Genomic DNA, 15,863 nt, shown 5'->3' on the forward strand with positions numbered 1-15,863 from the left:
TAACTTTAATACCAAACATCAAAAAATGAGAGGAGAAAAACACATCTTAATCAGGATCACAAAATACATAAAATCCTCATCAGGAAGATTTTACAAACATATTTAAAAAAAACTTAAGGATACTAAATGCTTTGACGAAGTGGCCCATCAATAGTCTCACTGCTTTTCTTATTTCTCATTTCCCTATCATACACATAAGCATAAAAGATGAAGCAGCTCTCATCCTGCCGCCTCAAAGAAAAAATTTTTTAAAAAACAAAAACAGAAAATTCTAAACTAATCTCTCTCAGCTCACCAAAACTAGCAATGCTGCGGGAGGGATAGTTTGTAGTCACAGATTAAGGCCACATCCATATCAGAGTGGCGAAGTTCTGATTCCCAGCTCCAGCTCTGATTTCAGCTTCCAGCTAGTGCAAGCCCTGGGAGGTGGCAGGTGAGAGCTCAAGTGGCTGGTTCCCTGTCACTCACGAGGGAGACCTAGATTGAGTCCCCAGCTCGTGGCTCTAGGTCAGTACAGCCCCAGCTGTTGCAGACAGGGAGTAAACCAGTGGATGGGAGCTCTCTCTCACACACGCTCTGCTTGATACCAAAAAAAAAAAAAAAAAAGGTGGTACTGTGGCACAGTAGGTTAAGCCTCCCCCTGCAGTGCCAGCATCCCAAACCGGGGGCTGATTCAAGTCCTGGCTGCTCCACTTCGGGTCCAGCTCCCTGCTCGTGCACCTGAGAAAGCAGTAGAGGATGGCCCAAGTGCTTGGGCCCCTGCACCCATGTGGGAGACCTGGAAAAAGCTTCTGGCTTCAGATCATTTGGGGGGTGAACCAGCAGATGGAAGCCATTTCTGTTTGTCTCTCCCTCTCTGTCCATAACTCTGCCTCTCAGATAAATAAATTAAAAAAAAAAAAAAAAATAGGGGCCGGCACCATGGTTCACTTGGTTAATCCTCCACCTGCAGCGTCGGCATCCCATATGGGCCCCGGGTTCTAGTCCTGGTTGCTCCTTTTCCAGTCCAGCTCTCTGCTGCAGCCCAGGAGGGCAGTGGAGGATGGCCCAAGTGCTTGGTCCCCTGCGCCCACATGGGAGACCAGGAGGAAGCACCTGGCTCCTGGATTCAGATCAGCACAGCGCCAGCCATAGTGGTCATTTGGGGAGTGAACCAACGGAAGGAAGACCTTTCTCTCTGTCTCTTTGTCTCACTGTCTATAACTCTAGCTGTCAAATAAAAAAAAAAGTTCTGCTCTCAAGAAACCAATATACTGTAGCTTAACACAGCATTTTTTACAAAAAAAAAATAAAAATTTTAAAAATAATAAACAAACATGCAAACAAAAAAAGCAACATTTAATTTGAAGGTATGGTATCAATCCCTTTCAAACTACTTTTCTCTTCACCTTTTATCCCCTATTATTCACATTGGCTTTTAAAATTCAAAGCTTTGGCTAAAATGCTAACCAAATTAATAGAACACACCTACAAATTTATCTACCTCCCCAACCATTAAATTTTCCCTGTTTCCTTCCTCCTTTAAAGAAGACAGAATCCTTTCTCCCTGGTGACTAAATGCCCTAACTGAAATTGCTAGGGGGACCAGCGCTGTGGCTCAGCTGGTAAAGCCATCACTTGCAGTACCAGCATCCCATATGGCCAACCAGTTCAAGTCCTGGCTGCTCCACTTCCAATCCAGTTCCCTGTTAATATGCCTGAGAAAGCAGTGGAAGATGGCCCAAGTCCTTGGGACCCTGAACCCATGTGGGAGACCTGGAAGAAGCTCCTGGCTCCTGGCTCCTGGTTCCTGGTTCCTGGCTCCTGGCTTCGGTTCAGCCCAGCTGATTCCGGCCATTTGGGGAGTGAACCAGTGGATAGAAGATGTCTTTCTCTCTCTCTCTTTCTCTTTCTCTCTCTCTCTTTCTCTCTCTCTTTCTCTCTCTCTCTTTCTGCCTCTGTGCAACTCTGCCTTTCAAATAAATAAATTTTTAAAAAAGAAAAAAATTGCTAGGGAAAAAATTATTATTAGCTTTTTCCTCAATAAGATTGCATAAACAGACATGTTTATCTCCCTTGTCTTTCAAATTTCATTGAAACAGGGAAGGCATTGTGGCACAGCAGGTTAAGCCTCCACTTGAGAAGGCCACATCCCAAATTGCAGTTCCTGGCTCAAAGCCCAGCTACTCTGCTTCCCATTCAGCTTCCTATCAATAACACACCTAGAAAGGCAGGAGATGATGGCTCAAGTATTTGAGTTCCTGCCATCCATGTGGGAAACCTGGATGGGGTTCCTGACTCCTGGCTTCACAGTTTGGCCTAGCCCCAGCTAATATGTGCATTAGGGGAGTCAACCAATGGGTGAAAGATGTTCTCTCATTGCTCTTATTCTCTCACTCTCTCACTTTCTGTTTCTCCCTCTTGTTCTCCGTCACCTGGCCTTTTAAATAAATCTTTTTTAAGAATTCCACTGAAATGACAAGATAAAAAATAATTTAGATAATCACCACAAAAGAAAACAAAAAAGGATGCTAACAGCAGATTAGAGGTTTTTTAAAAACAACTCTCAATCCATGGTTCTCCAATTTTAGTATCAAATCACCTAGAAGGCTGAGTAAAACACAAATGGCAGATCTGCAATCCCTGGATTTCTGATTCAGTAGGTCTGGGGTGGGGCTCAAGATTTTATGTTCCCAAGTAATGTTGGTTCTGCTGGCCAGAGAGTCACATTATGAAAACCACCACTGTAAGTAAACAGAGACCATTAAAGGAAACATATTTTATTAAAAATTCTAATTAGCATCCTCGGAGATAATCACAAAAAGAGTAAACCATTTTTTTGTTGTTTCAGGAGATAGCAAGTAGAAAATAAACAGCGCTGGAGAATTGGGAAAAAATGTAATTTCCAAATTTAAAAAAAATTTAAAATCCAATATAGCAATGTGAAAAATAGTCTAAGGCACCTTTCAAAGCACAAAAGACAAAGAGATGAAGAATATGAGAGAAGAATTAACAAACATAAAGAATCAATATCTACCTAATAGGTTTCTGGAAAAAGAACAAACAACACAAGAAGTAATCAATAAACAGGAGTTTTCCCCACACCGAAAGAGACTCAAGCTTTGAACTGCAGGACCAATTTCTGAGCAGGTAAATTTTTCTAATAGTAACAACTGAACACATATGTGTGACACTTTTAAACTTAAAATTCATAAAGAAAACCTTAAACAGTCTTAAGGAGGAAAACACATGTTGTTACAAAAGAACATGAATCAGATTTGCATCAGGCATTTCATCAGCAGGCTAGAAAGAAAATGGAATACTGTTTCCAAGTTCAGGGAGAAAATCATTTTTAACCTAGAAGTCTATATCCAGTTAAATTATCAAATATAAAGGCAAAATAAATACATCTTTGAAAATTAAAGAACAAAGAGAGTTAAATTGATAGATGTATTAGTTTCCTACTTCTGTAATTAATTATTACAGCAGTCCAACTGACTTCCAGTGAACTGAGTTACAGACAGAATTACATTCCTTCTAGAGGCTCGAGGGAAGAATCCATGTCCTTGCCCTTCCGAGCTTCAGAAAGCCAACCTTCATGTTTGACTCATGGTCCTTGCCCATCTTAAAGTTCTTAGATGTTGGACTGAGTCCTTCCAACATCAAATCACTCCCTGACTCTCCGATTTCCCTCTTCCACTCATATGTATCCTTAGGTATACACTAGACCCTCACAGAAAATGTGGAATCATCTTCTTGTCTCAAGATCTCTCACTGAATCACATTAGCAAGTCATTTTCACCATGAAAGCTAACATATTCATCAGTTCCAGGAATTAGGATGCAGACAGACAATCCTGGCTGGCCATTATTCTTAACAGCAAACAACAGAAGGACTCAAGGATAGCTTAAAAACAAAACAAAACAAAACAAAAACAAAACAAAACAAAAAAACATGAATTTCAAGCAAGACAGAGATAGGATATGAGAAAATACGTCCCCCATAAAAGAAAAAGTGTTGGCTGGCGCTGCGGCTCACTAGGCTAATCCTCCGCCTGCGGCGCCAGCACCCCAGGGTTCTAGTCCTGGTTGGGGCGCCGGATTCTGTCCCAGTTGCTCCTCTTCCAGTCCAGCTCTCAGCTGCGGCCCGGGAGTGCAGTGGAGAATGGCCCAGGCCCTTGGGCCCTGCACCAGCATGGGAACCAGGAGGAAGCACCTGGCTCCTGGCTTTGGATGGGTGCAGCGCGCTGGCCATAGCTGCCATTTGGGGGGTGAACCAACGGAAAAAGGAAGACCTTTCTCTCTGTCTCTCTCTCACTGTCTAACTCTGCCTGTCAAAAAAAAAAAAAAAAAAGTGTTGAAATTTAAAAAGAAAACTTCTGATCTCAACATTGGAATTTTCTCTCATACTAGAGGAGTAACTCTAACATGATTACAACTTCTTTTCTAAATGTCCAATTATGCTACTTGTTTCTATAGTGAATAAAATTTACATAAACAAAATATTTTAAATGCTCTTGATTCTTTTCCAATTTTCAGAAATAACAGTACTAAACATCAAAAGACAGGAATATCTACATGCCTCGTTCTGGATGCTAGCAGATTTTGAACATCATACACTGACAGTACACTGACACAGACACCACACATTGCTTTCCACATGTGCTTGCTATGGTTTGGCTGTGATAGAAGCTTGGTCTCCAACGTGACAATGTGGGAGGTGATGGACACTTTCAAAGTCAGGGCCAAGTGGGAGGTGCTTGGGCTGTCAGGGGCTGGCCCTCAGAAGGAATTAACACAGTTCTTGTGAGGCCTTGGTTAGTCCCCAGTGTGGCTCTTTGGCTTCCTGTTCTGCTACGTGAGCGCTCTCTCTTGACATACTCACATCACTGTGAGGCCATCCACTGTGAGATCTTCAGCAGAGAACTACAAGCCAGGGGCCGGTGCTGTTGCATAGAGGGTAAAGCCACTGCCTGCAGTGTCGGCATCCCATATGGGCGCCAGTTTGAGTCCTGGCTGCTCCACTTCCGATCCAGCTCTCTGCTGTGGCCTGGGAAGGCAGTGGAAGATGGCCCAAGTCCTTGGCCCCTATACCTGTGTGGGAGACCTGGAAAAAGCTCCTGGCTCCTCAGCGCAGCTCCAGCCATTGTGGCCATCTGGGAAGTGAACCAGCAGATGGAAGACCCCTCTCTCTCTATGCCTCTGCCTTTCTATGTAAACCTGCATTTCAAATTAATAAATAAATCTTTTTAAAGAATAAAATTTGAAGGAGAAAAAAAAAAGAACTGTGAGCCAAACAAACCTCCTCAGCACTCAGCCTCAGGCATTTCATTATAGTAAGAAAAAACTGATTAACAGAGTGCTATCTATTGGGAACTGAAGTCACATAGCAATGATAAAACATTAAAATTTTTTTGCCTGTATTTCATCAAGTAAGTATGAAGGAGAAACCAAAATAAATTCTGAAATGGGGGCCAGCACTGTGGTACAGCAGGTTAAGCCAATGCTTATAACATCAGCATCCCATATAGGAGGAGCATCTGTTTGAGTCCTGGCTGATCCACTTCCACTTCAAATCCAACTCCATGATAATGTACCTGAGAAAGCAACAGATGATGGTCCAAATACCTGGGCCCCTGCCACCCACATGTAAAACCTGAATGGAGTACTGGGCTCCTGGTTCAGATATTGCCAAGCCCTGGCTGTTGCAACCATTTGGGATGAAGATTTATATCTATGTAACTATACATTCCAAATAAACAAACTTTTTTTAAAAAAATTCTGAAATGTATGTACGTTTTTAATCACTAAATGAAAATTTACAAAGTTGTTTAATAAATAAAATGTTCCTTTATATTTTTATTTTAATTATCTAAAAAGATATTTAGATACCTAACATTAAGGAGAGTCTGAAAAATGTGTATTCTCATAGCTGATACAACAGATACAGCAAACTTTCAGGAGCACATTATACAATTTAAATTTCAAGAGTATATAACATATACTGAAGGCAGGCATTTGGTGCAGTAATAAGATGTCATGGTAAGCCGGCGCCGTGGCTCAATAGGCTAATCCTCCACCTTGCGGCGCCGGCACACCGGGTTCTAGTCCCGGTTGGGGCGCCGGATTCTGTCCCGGTTGCCCCTCTTCCAGGCCAGCTCTCTGCTATGGCCAGGGAGTGCAGTGGAGGATGGCCCAGGTGCTTGGGCCCTGCACCCCATGGGAGACCAGGAAAAGCACCTGGCTCCTGGCTCCTGCCAGGATCAGCGCGGTGCACCGGCTGCAGCGGCGGCCATTGGAGGGTGAACCAACGGCAAAAGGAAGACCTTTCTCTCTCTGTCTCTCTCTCACTGTCCACTCTGCCTGTCAAAAAAAAAAAAAAAAAAAAAAAATAAGATGTCATGGTTGAGACACTGCTTGGGATTCTCACACTTCCTATCTGAATGCCTGGATTCAAGTCTCAGTTTCACCTCTAATTCCAACTTCCTGCTAAAATGCACCCTGGGAGACAGCAGGTGATAGCGCAACTACTTGGGTCCCTACAGTCTACTTGGGAGATCCAGACTGAGCTCCTGGGTCCCAGCCTCAGGCTGGCACAGCACTGGCTGTTGTGAGCATTTGTGGATGAACCAGCAAATGGGAGAACTCTCTTTCTGCCTTTCAAATAAATAAATGTTTTTAATTATAAAATATGTATATCAGGTAGATATTTGGCCTAGTGGTTAAGATGCCAATTGTCACACTCACATCCCATGTCAGAGTGCTTGGGTTTGAGTCCCAACACTGCTCCTGATTCTAGCTTTTTCCTGATGTGCACCCTGGGAGGAAGCAGGAAACATCTCAAGTAATTGGGTACCTGCCACTCATGTGGCAGACATGCTCCTGGCTCTGGCCTGGCCCAGCCCCAGCTATTATGGACATTTGAGGAGTGAACCAGAAGATGGAAGAGTCCTATATATCTGTCTCTCTGCTTCTCAAATGCAGTAATCAATTAATTTTTTAAAAACAAAATGTACAGCCAGCACCGCGGCTCACTAGGCTAATCCTCTGCCTGCGGTGCCGGCACCCCAGGTTCTAGTCCTGGTTGAGGCGCCGGATTCTGTCCCGGTTGCTCCTCTTCCAGGCCAGCTCTCTGCTGTGGCCCGGGAGTGCAGTGGAGGATGGCCCAAATGCTTGGGCCCTGCACCCACATGGGAGACCAGGAGAAGCATCTGGCTCCTGCCTTCGGATCGGCGCAGCGCCCGGGCTGTAGCAGCCACTTGAGGGGGTGAACCAACAGAAAAAGGAAGACCTTTCTCTCTGTCTCTCTCTTTCTAACTCTGCCTGTCAAAAAATAAATAAATAAAATAAATAAATAAATAAATAAAATGTAGAGGGGCCAGCACTGTGGCACAGCGATAAAAGCCACGGCCTATAGTGCTGACATCCCATATGGGCACCGGTTCAAGTCCCAGCTGCTCCACTTCCAATCTAGCTCTCTGCTATGGTCTGGGAAAGCAGTGGAAGATGACCCATATTCTTGGGCCCCTGCACCTGCGTGGGAGACCCAAAAGTAACTCCTGGCTCCTGGCTTTGGATCATCCCAGCTCCGGCTGTTGTGGCCATCTAGGGAGTGAACCAGCAGATGGAACACCTCTCTCTCTCTCTCTCCCTCTCTCTCTCCCTCTCTGCCTCTCTGCCTCTCTGTAGCTCTTTCAAATAAATAAATAAATCCTAGAAAAATAAAATGTATTTATCTTTGACCTAATAGTTTTACTGCCAAGAATTTGTCCTACAAAAATATCATTACTTATTGTAATAATACTATATAAGAATTCCAATGAGCTCCATGTAAATTAAGGGGGAAAAAAATGGGAACCAACCCCAAACATTTCAGGGAACTGATGAAATACATACAGTCAACCATTAATGCAGCAGCCATTAAAAATGATGTATAACACAGAAAGATGCATGTACACACATATACACATGCATTTTTAAACTTAACATGAAAAAACGGAGAACTGGGCCGGCGCCGCGGCTCACTAGGCTAATCCTCCACCTTGCGGCGCTGGCACACCGGGTTCTAGTCCCGGTTGGGGCGCCGGATTCTGTCCCGGTTGCCCCTCTTCCAGGCCAGCTCTCTGCTGTGGCCCGGGAGTGCAGTGGAGGATGGCCCAAGTGCTTGGGCCCTGCACCCCATGAGACCAGGAGAAGCACCCGGCTCCTGGCTCCTGCCATCAGATCAGCGCGGTGCGCCGGCCACAGCGCACTGGCTGCAGCGCACCGGCCGCACCGGCCATTGGAGGGTGAACCAACAGCAAAGGAAGACCTTTCTCTCTGTCTCTCTCTCTCACTGTCCACTCTGCCTGTCAAAAACAAAAAAAAAAAAAAAAAAAAACAAAAAAAAAACAAAAAAACAAAAAACAAGAACTAAAAGGATACACATAAAATTATTACAGCCTACAGTAAGCCATCTGAAGAAAAGGGGGGCAATATGAACCTTTGGTTTTATATTACTCAAATACTTTATTTGAATTTTGTTTCAATAGACATATGTTACTTGTAGAATACCTTTTATTGTCTTAAAAGAAAACTGAACTACCCATTTTACAACTGAACCCTTAGAACAACTCTTTAGTAGATTATAGACGGTGAAAACTGGTTTGAGACATAGCTTCCAAGCAAGAACACAGAAGCCTTTTAATGTGATATCTAGCAAATAATATATAGGCAACACTTAAATACACAATCATTACTATTAAATGAAACCATACTAACAGCAACATTTTAAGTTTCATAAAGACATACAACTGCCTTAAATGACACCATGTATGTATAATATATTATATATGGCATATTACATTAATTACATACATATTAAGTATAGTGTGTAAATGATATATACATTATATATTATATATAATGCATATGTATACAAAATGTATTCTGACAGACTAACTTAAAAATACTAATATACTATCATTGCCTTAAAAATATTTTAATAAATTTAATAAATAGTATGTCTATTAATAAACACTTACTGAATCATTTGCAGCTAATGCAAGTGCAAGGTTCACTGTAAGAAACAAAAATGTAATTAAAGTCAGTATCTTTCCTTCTATTAAAATTCATTTTGTCTTTTAATACTTTCAACATAATAATAAGCAAAGCATAGAAATTTTCAGTATATTTTTCTTACCAGTAAAGAACAAAGACATGGAGAGTATTCAGAAAGTAAACATACAAAAAATAATTTTCCCACATAACCAAACGACGCCTGCACCAAAATTATAATTTTAAATAGTCCACTTATCTGTTATAATTTTGTTCAAATGATCCACTTTGGTTTTTAAGACAAATATTAAGAGAATATTTAGTTGAGTTATTTTCAACAGCATATTAATACAAAAGGTAGCTATAATAAAAAGATATGATCCTATTGCCCTTGAAACATAAATGCTAAAACTGAACTTCAAAGTACTTAACTCATAAGTACCCATGTATACAAAAGGCCTGGCCACAGTACACAGAGGGAAGAGAAAAAGGTAAAAAAAGTAAAATCCTTTCCCAAAACTACCTATGCAAGTAAATCCCAGAGACATAAAAGAGGAAAGCAGAAATCCCAAAGTCATCTTTAGCCCAGCTTTAGAGATATATGATATCTGAGAAGAAAGGGCCACAAATAGCATATTTCCAAGACTGCTATCAGTAGACTAGAATACTGTGAAACACATTTCCTTAGAGAAGAATGTTTTAAATTATGTGAGGGGTATTTCCTCTAAAGTAGTTAAGAACATAAATCTTTAGGGCAGATTGTTCAAATCTCTATGAACTTCCATTGTGTAAACCTGAAAAGGTTATTTTACCAATAAGCCTGTTTCTTCCTTTATAGAATAAGGGTAATTCCTACTTCTTAACTGTGTGAGGTTTAAATGAAATACTAAATGTAAAGTACTTAACCTAGGTCATGGAATTTGTAATTCTTATAAATTATAAATTAATTCTGAGCTTCAGGTACATGATAGGTTAAACATAATCTCACTTCTAAGCAGAAGTTTTTAGAGAATAATTCGTCTTAAACTTAGGTTCTTCCTGCATTTATACAACAGAATCACTGAGCATGTTTGTATTAATAAGATGTCATCATTCTAACATAAAATATCTCTAGCATACATATTCAAATGGTAGGAATTTTTAAATCATTTAGAACAAGTATAGGCCGGCGCCACGGCTCACTAGGCTGATCCTCCGCCTTGCGGCGCCGGCACACCGGGTTCTAGTCCCAGTCGGGGCGCCGGATTCTGTCCCGGTTGCCCCTCTTCCAGGCCAGCTCTCTGCTGTGGCCAGGGAGTGCAGTGGAGGATGGCCCAAGTGCTTGGGCCCTGCACCCCATGGGAGACCAGGAGAAGTACCTGGCTCCTGCCATTGGATCAGCGCAGTGCGCTGGCCACAGCACGCCGGCCGCGGCGGCCATTGGAGGGTGAACCAACGGCAAAAGGAAGACCTTTCTCTCTCTCTCTCTCACTGTCCACTCTGCCTGTCAAAAAAAAAAAAAAAGAAAGAAAGAAAGAAAGAACAAGTATAAATATATGTAATGGATATAATGGAAAGAAATATAATACCAGCAGACATACATAAAAATTACATTGCAAAATTCAAAGAATTTATGGCTCTGATCATGAAAACACTTTCCACTTTACCCAGTCCATTTGATCACAGTACATGCATCACGATTCACACAACTGAAAAAGGTAAATGTACTACAAATCTTCAAAAAAACAGGAAGAGGCAGATTCTAGAACCAAAATACTAAGATCTTCTAGATTTTGGAAACAAAATATCAAAGAGATGATTCATAGGCCCTTAGGAAAAAAACAAAAATGTGTAGGCTATAGCATTAATTCATTAAGTACAAATCACTAATCATTTTCTAACAATATATCTATCAAATAGTAGCAGATTGGGGGTCTATTAAAAGTACAATATTTGGTAAACCCTAATTTCTTCAAATCGTCTACCAAACACTTTCACAATTCAGACATGGAGCTAACAACATTAACTGGGTGAATCTGTAGCTCATTTAATAATTATAAAACCTTTATTAGCATTCAAGATGGCTGAATAGGGAAAAGATGTGTTAATTTTGATCAAAGGAAGTTAAAAGAAAAGCAGAAAATGAATTCCCAGGATAGAGTTGGACAGAAGTTTGCAGTGGAAATTCTATAGAAAGAGAGACACTGTGGAGCAGCACAGACGTGTAAACACGCAGCAGGGAGCAGGGACAGCCCCAGTGTCTCCTACAGCCAGGGGCTAGAAGAGATACCATCTTCTTGCAGAGAGGTGAGAGAAGTCTGTGGCAGCTCATGTCACTGGTGGTATTCCCTGAAGGAGAATATCAAATATCATCACAACGTGGACCACACTGACTTTGAGTCTGGGCTGGAGAGCAAGTAGGGGGGCAGGGTACCCACCTAACCCTGTGAAGGGAGAACACATTTCTTTCTCCTCATCCCCCAACAAGAGCACCCAGTGACAAGCAAGGAGGAAGTGCCATCTTTTTTTTTTTTTTTTTTAATTTATTTTTTATTTATTTGAGAGGCAGAGTAACATAGAGAGAAGACAGAGAAATTTTCCATGCACTTGTTAACTCCCCAATGGGCACAACAGCAGCAGCTGGGCCAGGCCAAAACCAGATCTTCCTCTAGGCCTCTTACATGGGTACAGGGGCCCAAGCACTTGGGCCACCTTCCACTGCTTTTCCCACGTCATTAGCGGGGAGCTGGATCAAGAGTGGAGCAGCCAGGACATGAATCAGTGCCCATACAATATGCTGGCATTACAGGCAGAGGCTTAACTTCCTACAACACTGACCACGACTTCCACAACACTGACCCCAGCAGCACCATCTTAAAAACATGAGTAGATGCTGGTATGGCTCATGCGTGTGTGAGACGAAAGAGATTTTATCAGAGGGATAAATCCACAGTCCCCACTGACTTTGAGTCTGGCCTGGAGGGTTGACAGGGGTAGGGTGCCCACTTAGGCCTGTGAAGAACTACCTTCTCCCTAGTCTATCACAGGCACCCAGACTCATACTGTATAGGCAGAGCATCAACAGACAGCTGGCTCTGGTAACACATCTGCTCTCTCCATGGACAGGGCTGTAGGTGCCTTGTGTAATATTACTGTGGGAATTCTGTGACTACACAATAGGGTGTGAGGGATAGCTGGAACTTGGGGCAATCACTGGTCTGCCTTCAGAGACTCAGAGCTCCCTGAGTACCTGAGGTGGATCATTGAAGAGGGTTCCATGCTCACATTGGGGACCATATAGATCGTCTGTGTGGCTCATGCACCTGTGTGGGTAGGGTGTGTAGCCACTGTGGGCTAACTGCAGGCATTGATCACCTTGGCAGGGAGGAGGTGAGGCTGTGATCACACCAGGCGATGTGATCACACTCTCCCCCCACCAACAACAGAGGAGATTTACCACGCCCAACTTGGCCCCGACACCTGCGCCATCCTTGAGCACTGACAGGATCTCCCTGGTCCCTCCTAGCACAAGCCTCTGGATATTCAATGAAGAAGCAGAGACTGCACTAAGCCACAGAGGCATATTTCAAAGATATAAGAGATCAGAGAAGAAAACCAATGAGTATTTCCACAAATGCCTAAAAATAAACAGCCCTGGCTGTTGCAATCATCTGAGGAGTGAACCAGCGGATAGAATCTCTCTCTAACTCTGACTTTCAAGTTAGTAAATAAATCATTTTTAAAAAAGGGTTAAAAAAGATCATTTGGGTGAGAATTAGCAATCATTTGCATTGAAATGATTGAAAATTCAGTATGAGACAAAAATAACATTTGAGTGCTTTATGACTCCAAATTAGTAATATGAGTTGCAAGGATATAATGAAAGTCAGAGTATAAACTTGTACATGCATAAGTTCTGCAGACCTAATGTATAGCAAGGTAACAATTGCTAATAACAACATACTGTACATTTGCAATTCACTGAGATTTTAAGTATTCTCATCATACACATATTAAAACGGTAATATGATGATATATTAGCTTGATTGTGAAATCATTTCACAATGTGCACATATATCAAAACATCTTGATATACGTGTAATTTTTGTCAAGTTACACAAAATAGCTTAAAAATAGTAATACGAATTATCTCTAGTTAGTAAGGTTAGTAAGAAAGAAGTTTTCCTTTTATATTATTATACTAGAATGATCTTTTTAGAAATAAAAGGTTCCTTTTGAAAATTTTTGGCAATGCTGGTTATTTAGTGTTGATTGTTAACTCTAAAGATCCTTTTGAAAATTTTTGGCAATGCTGGTTATTTAGTGTTGATTGTTAACTCTATTTCTGGTAGTACTTCCTGTATGAATTCTGAAAGCAGCATTTTTGTGACAACTAAAATCAATAAAAAGGGCCACCAAAAATATTTGCTATTAATAGTACATTAATATAAAACATATGAAGGCTAGATGACATTTTAAGTAAAATATTAATCCCTTTCAAGCATTTTCAAATATTACATCTATGCTGACTTTATAAATGGTGAAAATTAATTATAGTTCAGTGAAAAAGGTCACAATAACAAATAACCTCATTGCAAATACATAGCTATTTGTACACTCATAAAAACTAGAAAAGAACATCAAAGAACAGAAATAATTTAGTACTCAAGTTACTCAATGGTTTAAAAATAAAAGCAACCAATTATTTAACACAATGCAGGAGACACTAGGTTAAGTGGGTAGTTTAGTTAACTTACATATCATTCTACAAAAAAAGGTTACCAACACCCCGTTCTACAGGTAAGTGAACTAAGATCTGCTGAGCAACCTGACCATCTTTTGTCAAGTGGAGAGGTCATCAGGTTCCTTATCTGTTTTTATTGAGCTCCAAACATCTAAGCTTCTGTAACTAGCAACACCTAACACTAAGGAATCAGCTGTTAGGAACGTCACAAATATATAACTACTAAACTTAAAAAAATAAATAAATAAAGCCATAATGTTAATAGGCACACTTGCCAGTTGGCATAAATTCTTAATCAGGATCAGAATTAATATCCTATAATACCTGCTGTAGTAGATTTTCCAACTCCACCCTTCCCAGAAGCCACAACTATAACTTGTTTAACACCTTCGATCGGTTTCTGCTTTGGAAGTCCTCGGGCCATAATTTGCGCTCTTCTTTCTTTTAGGGTCTCGCTGTCAGCGCCAGATAACTTTAAAAAAAAAAAAAAAGATTTAAAAAAAATTAAACGAGTTCTATTTTCATGCTGTAAAAGTAAAAATTCGGAGTTTGAAATTAAGAGGTCTTTGTTTTCGGATTCTGTTCAAATCCACTATTTCGGCTTTTTATTGCTATTTACCTACTGCTACTGATCACAACTGCAGACACACTGTTAAAACTGAAATTTATCTACCAGAATACGCTGTTTTCAAAAACGGAGTCTGACAGTTAAAGCCTCCACGTGTCTTCCTTCTGTTCAACCTACAACGTGCAATGCACATCCATGTTCTAGCCATCTGTTTCAGGCCCCCTCCGCCTCTGCCTGGCCACGCCAGGGTGCCAGCCTGGAAAGTGGGAACGTACAGACTGGGGTCTACAGAGCATCGAGTGGGCGCGGGCCCACGAGGATTAAGGCCAGGGCACCTGCGGCCTTGCAGGCAGACAATGCCGTCCAGCTCGCCTCCCCCTGCCCAGCACCACCACGGACCTGGCGCCGACAAACCAAAGCCCGGCTTCCTCGAAGCAGGGCAGCGGCCCCGCCACTACCCAGTAGCGACGCCCCACCAAAATGCACCAAACGCTGCCAAGTCCCCATGGCGCGAAACGCGGCCCTGAGAACTGCCAGGAAGCCGTCGCGGCGGACGCAGGGTAATGACGTCACGTGGCAACACGCGGCTTCCTCTCCATAGCAACCGGCTGTCTGGGTTTCCTCAGCCCAGGAATCCAACTTGCATTTATGTTTATAGCCAGCTACATACATTTTGCAGCGTTTTCCCAAATGTTTGCGAAGCGTTTTCGCATACATTTCAGCTGGTCCTTACAGAATTCCCGGCAGAGGACCTACTACTATCCTCTTTTGCTAGTAAGAAAAGTGAAACGGAAAATTTGAGATTTGAACAGAAGTTGGAAATGGTGGAACTTGAAAATGACTCTAGGTTTTCTTATTGCATCGTACTTTACATGGTCGCTCAAACATGGCCTCAGTTAAAGATTTCACCTTTCGATTTTTTCCTACGTGATTCACCAGTCTGCCTTGCTTATGTCTCTAATAATTCCCTGAATGAGAGGTCAAGGTGCTTTACTAGCAAAAGCTGAGATAAGTCAGAAAGCTGGTTTCGCTCAAAAAGACCTTGAGGTGGGGAGGAGATAGACTTCATGCTGGTAGGAGAGGAAATATCCCTACCTCCAAAGTAGATGAGAGAGTGAAAGAAATCACAAAAGCTGACACAGGAAGCCAGACCCAGCAAAAGGACCATCTGGGGTGTAAGACTGCTCATGCTCACATATTTGCCAGGCTGCTTTTCGGGACTGATTTTAATTTCTTATATTTGCTGTTTATTGATATTTGTTGTATCAAAGATACAAGATCATTCACCTTATTTTGCTCTAATCTGATCTTTAATTGCTTTTAACACAGGTGTAGCATCAATCTCAAAGAATGACTGTAAGGCATGAATGAGATATTACCAGCAAAGTACATTCCATTTGGTAAACTCTGAAAAAATTCTTATTTCCTTGCTTTTTCTTCCCTACTCTCATAACTTTAGTGTTCCATTCAGTTTTATCTTACACTAGGTTTGACGCTTTTAGCTTATTGTTTTACATCACGTATATTGTGAAATATTTGCTCAACTAATTTATAGTTT

The 15,863-nt window shown here is 41.6% G+C and overlaps 1 protein-coding gene across 12 annotated transcripts in view; it reads right to left on the reverse strand.

Moving 5' to 3' along the window:
* Window positions 1–14,945, reverse strand: part of NUBPL (NUBP iron-sulfur cluster assembly factor, mitochondrial) — a 237,167-nt gene extending 222,222 nt beyond the window's left edge. For 2 of the 12 annotated variants that reach the window (XR_016217904.1, XR_016217905.1), the window contains exons 1-3: window positions 14,705–14,934; window positions 14,062–14,209; window positions 9,002–9,036 (exon numbers count right to left, since the gene is read on the reverse strand). Coding sequence is in view for 6 of the 12 variants with exons in the window: in XM_017348249.4 (XP_017203738.2) it covers window positions 9,002–9,036; window positions 14,062–14,209; window positions 14,705–14,812 (291 nt within the window). In the remaining 6 variants the exon portion in view is untranslated. Of the gene's footprint in view, window positions 1–9,001; window positions 9,037–14,061; window positions 14,210–14,704 lie in introns of all 12 variants that reach the window. The other 10 variants (XM_070053780.2, XM_089309811.1, XM_017348249.4 and 7 more) reach the window with 9 other exon arrangements.
* Between the last annotated feature and the right edge of the window lie 918 nt (window positions 14,946–15,863).

The sequence above is a fragment of the Oryctolagus cuniculus genome, chromosome 12 (assembly GCF_051225735.1).
Source record: "Oryctolagus cuniculus isolate XC-2025 breed Fujian yellow rabbit chromosome 12, ASM5122573v1, whole genome shotgun sequence".
In the NCBI taxonomy this organism is placed as follows: Eukaryota; Metazoa; Chordata; class Mammalia; order Lagomorpha; family Leporidae; genus Oryctolagus; species Oryctolagus cuniculus.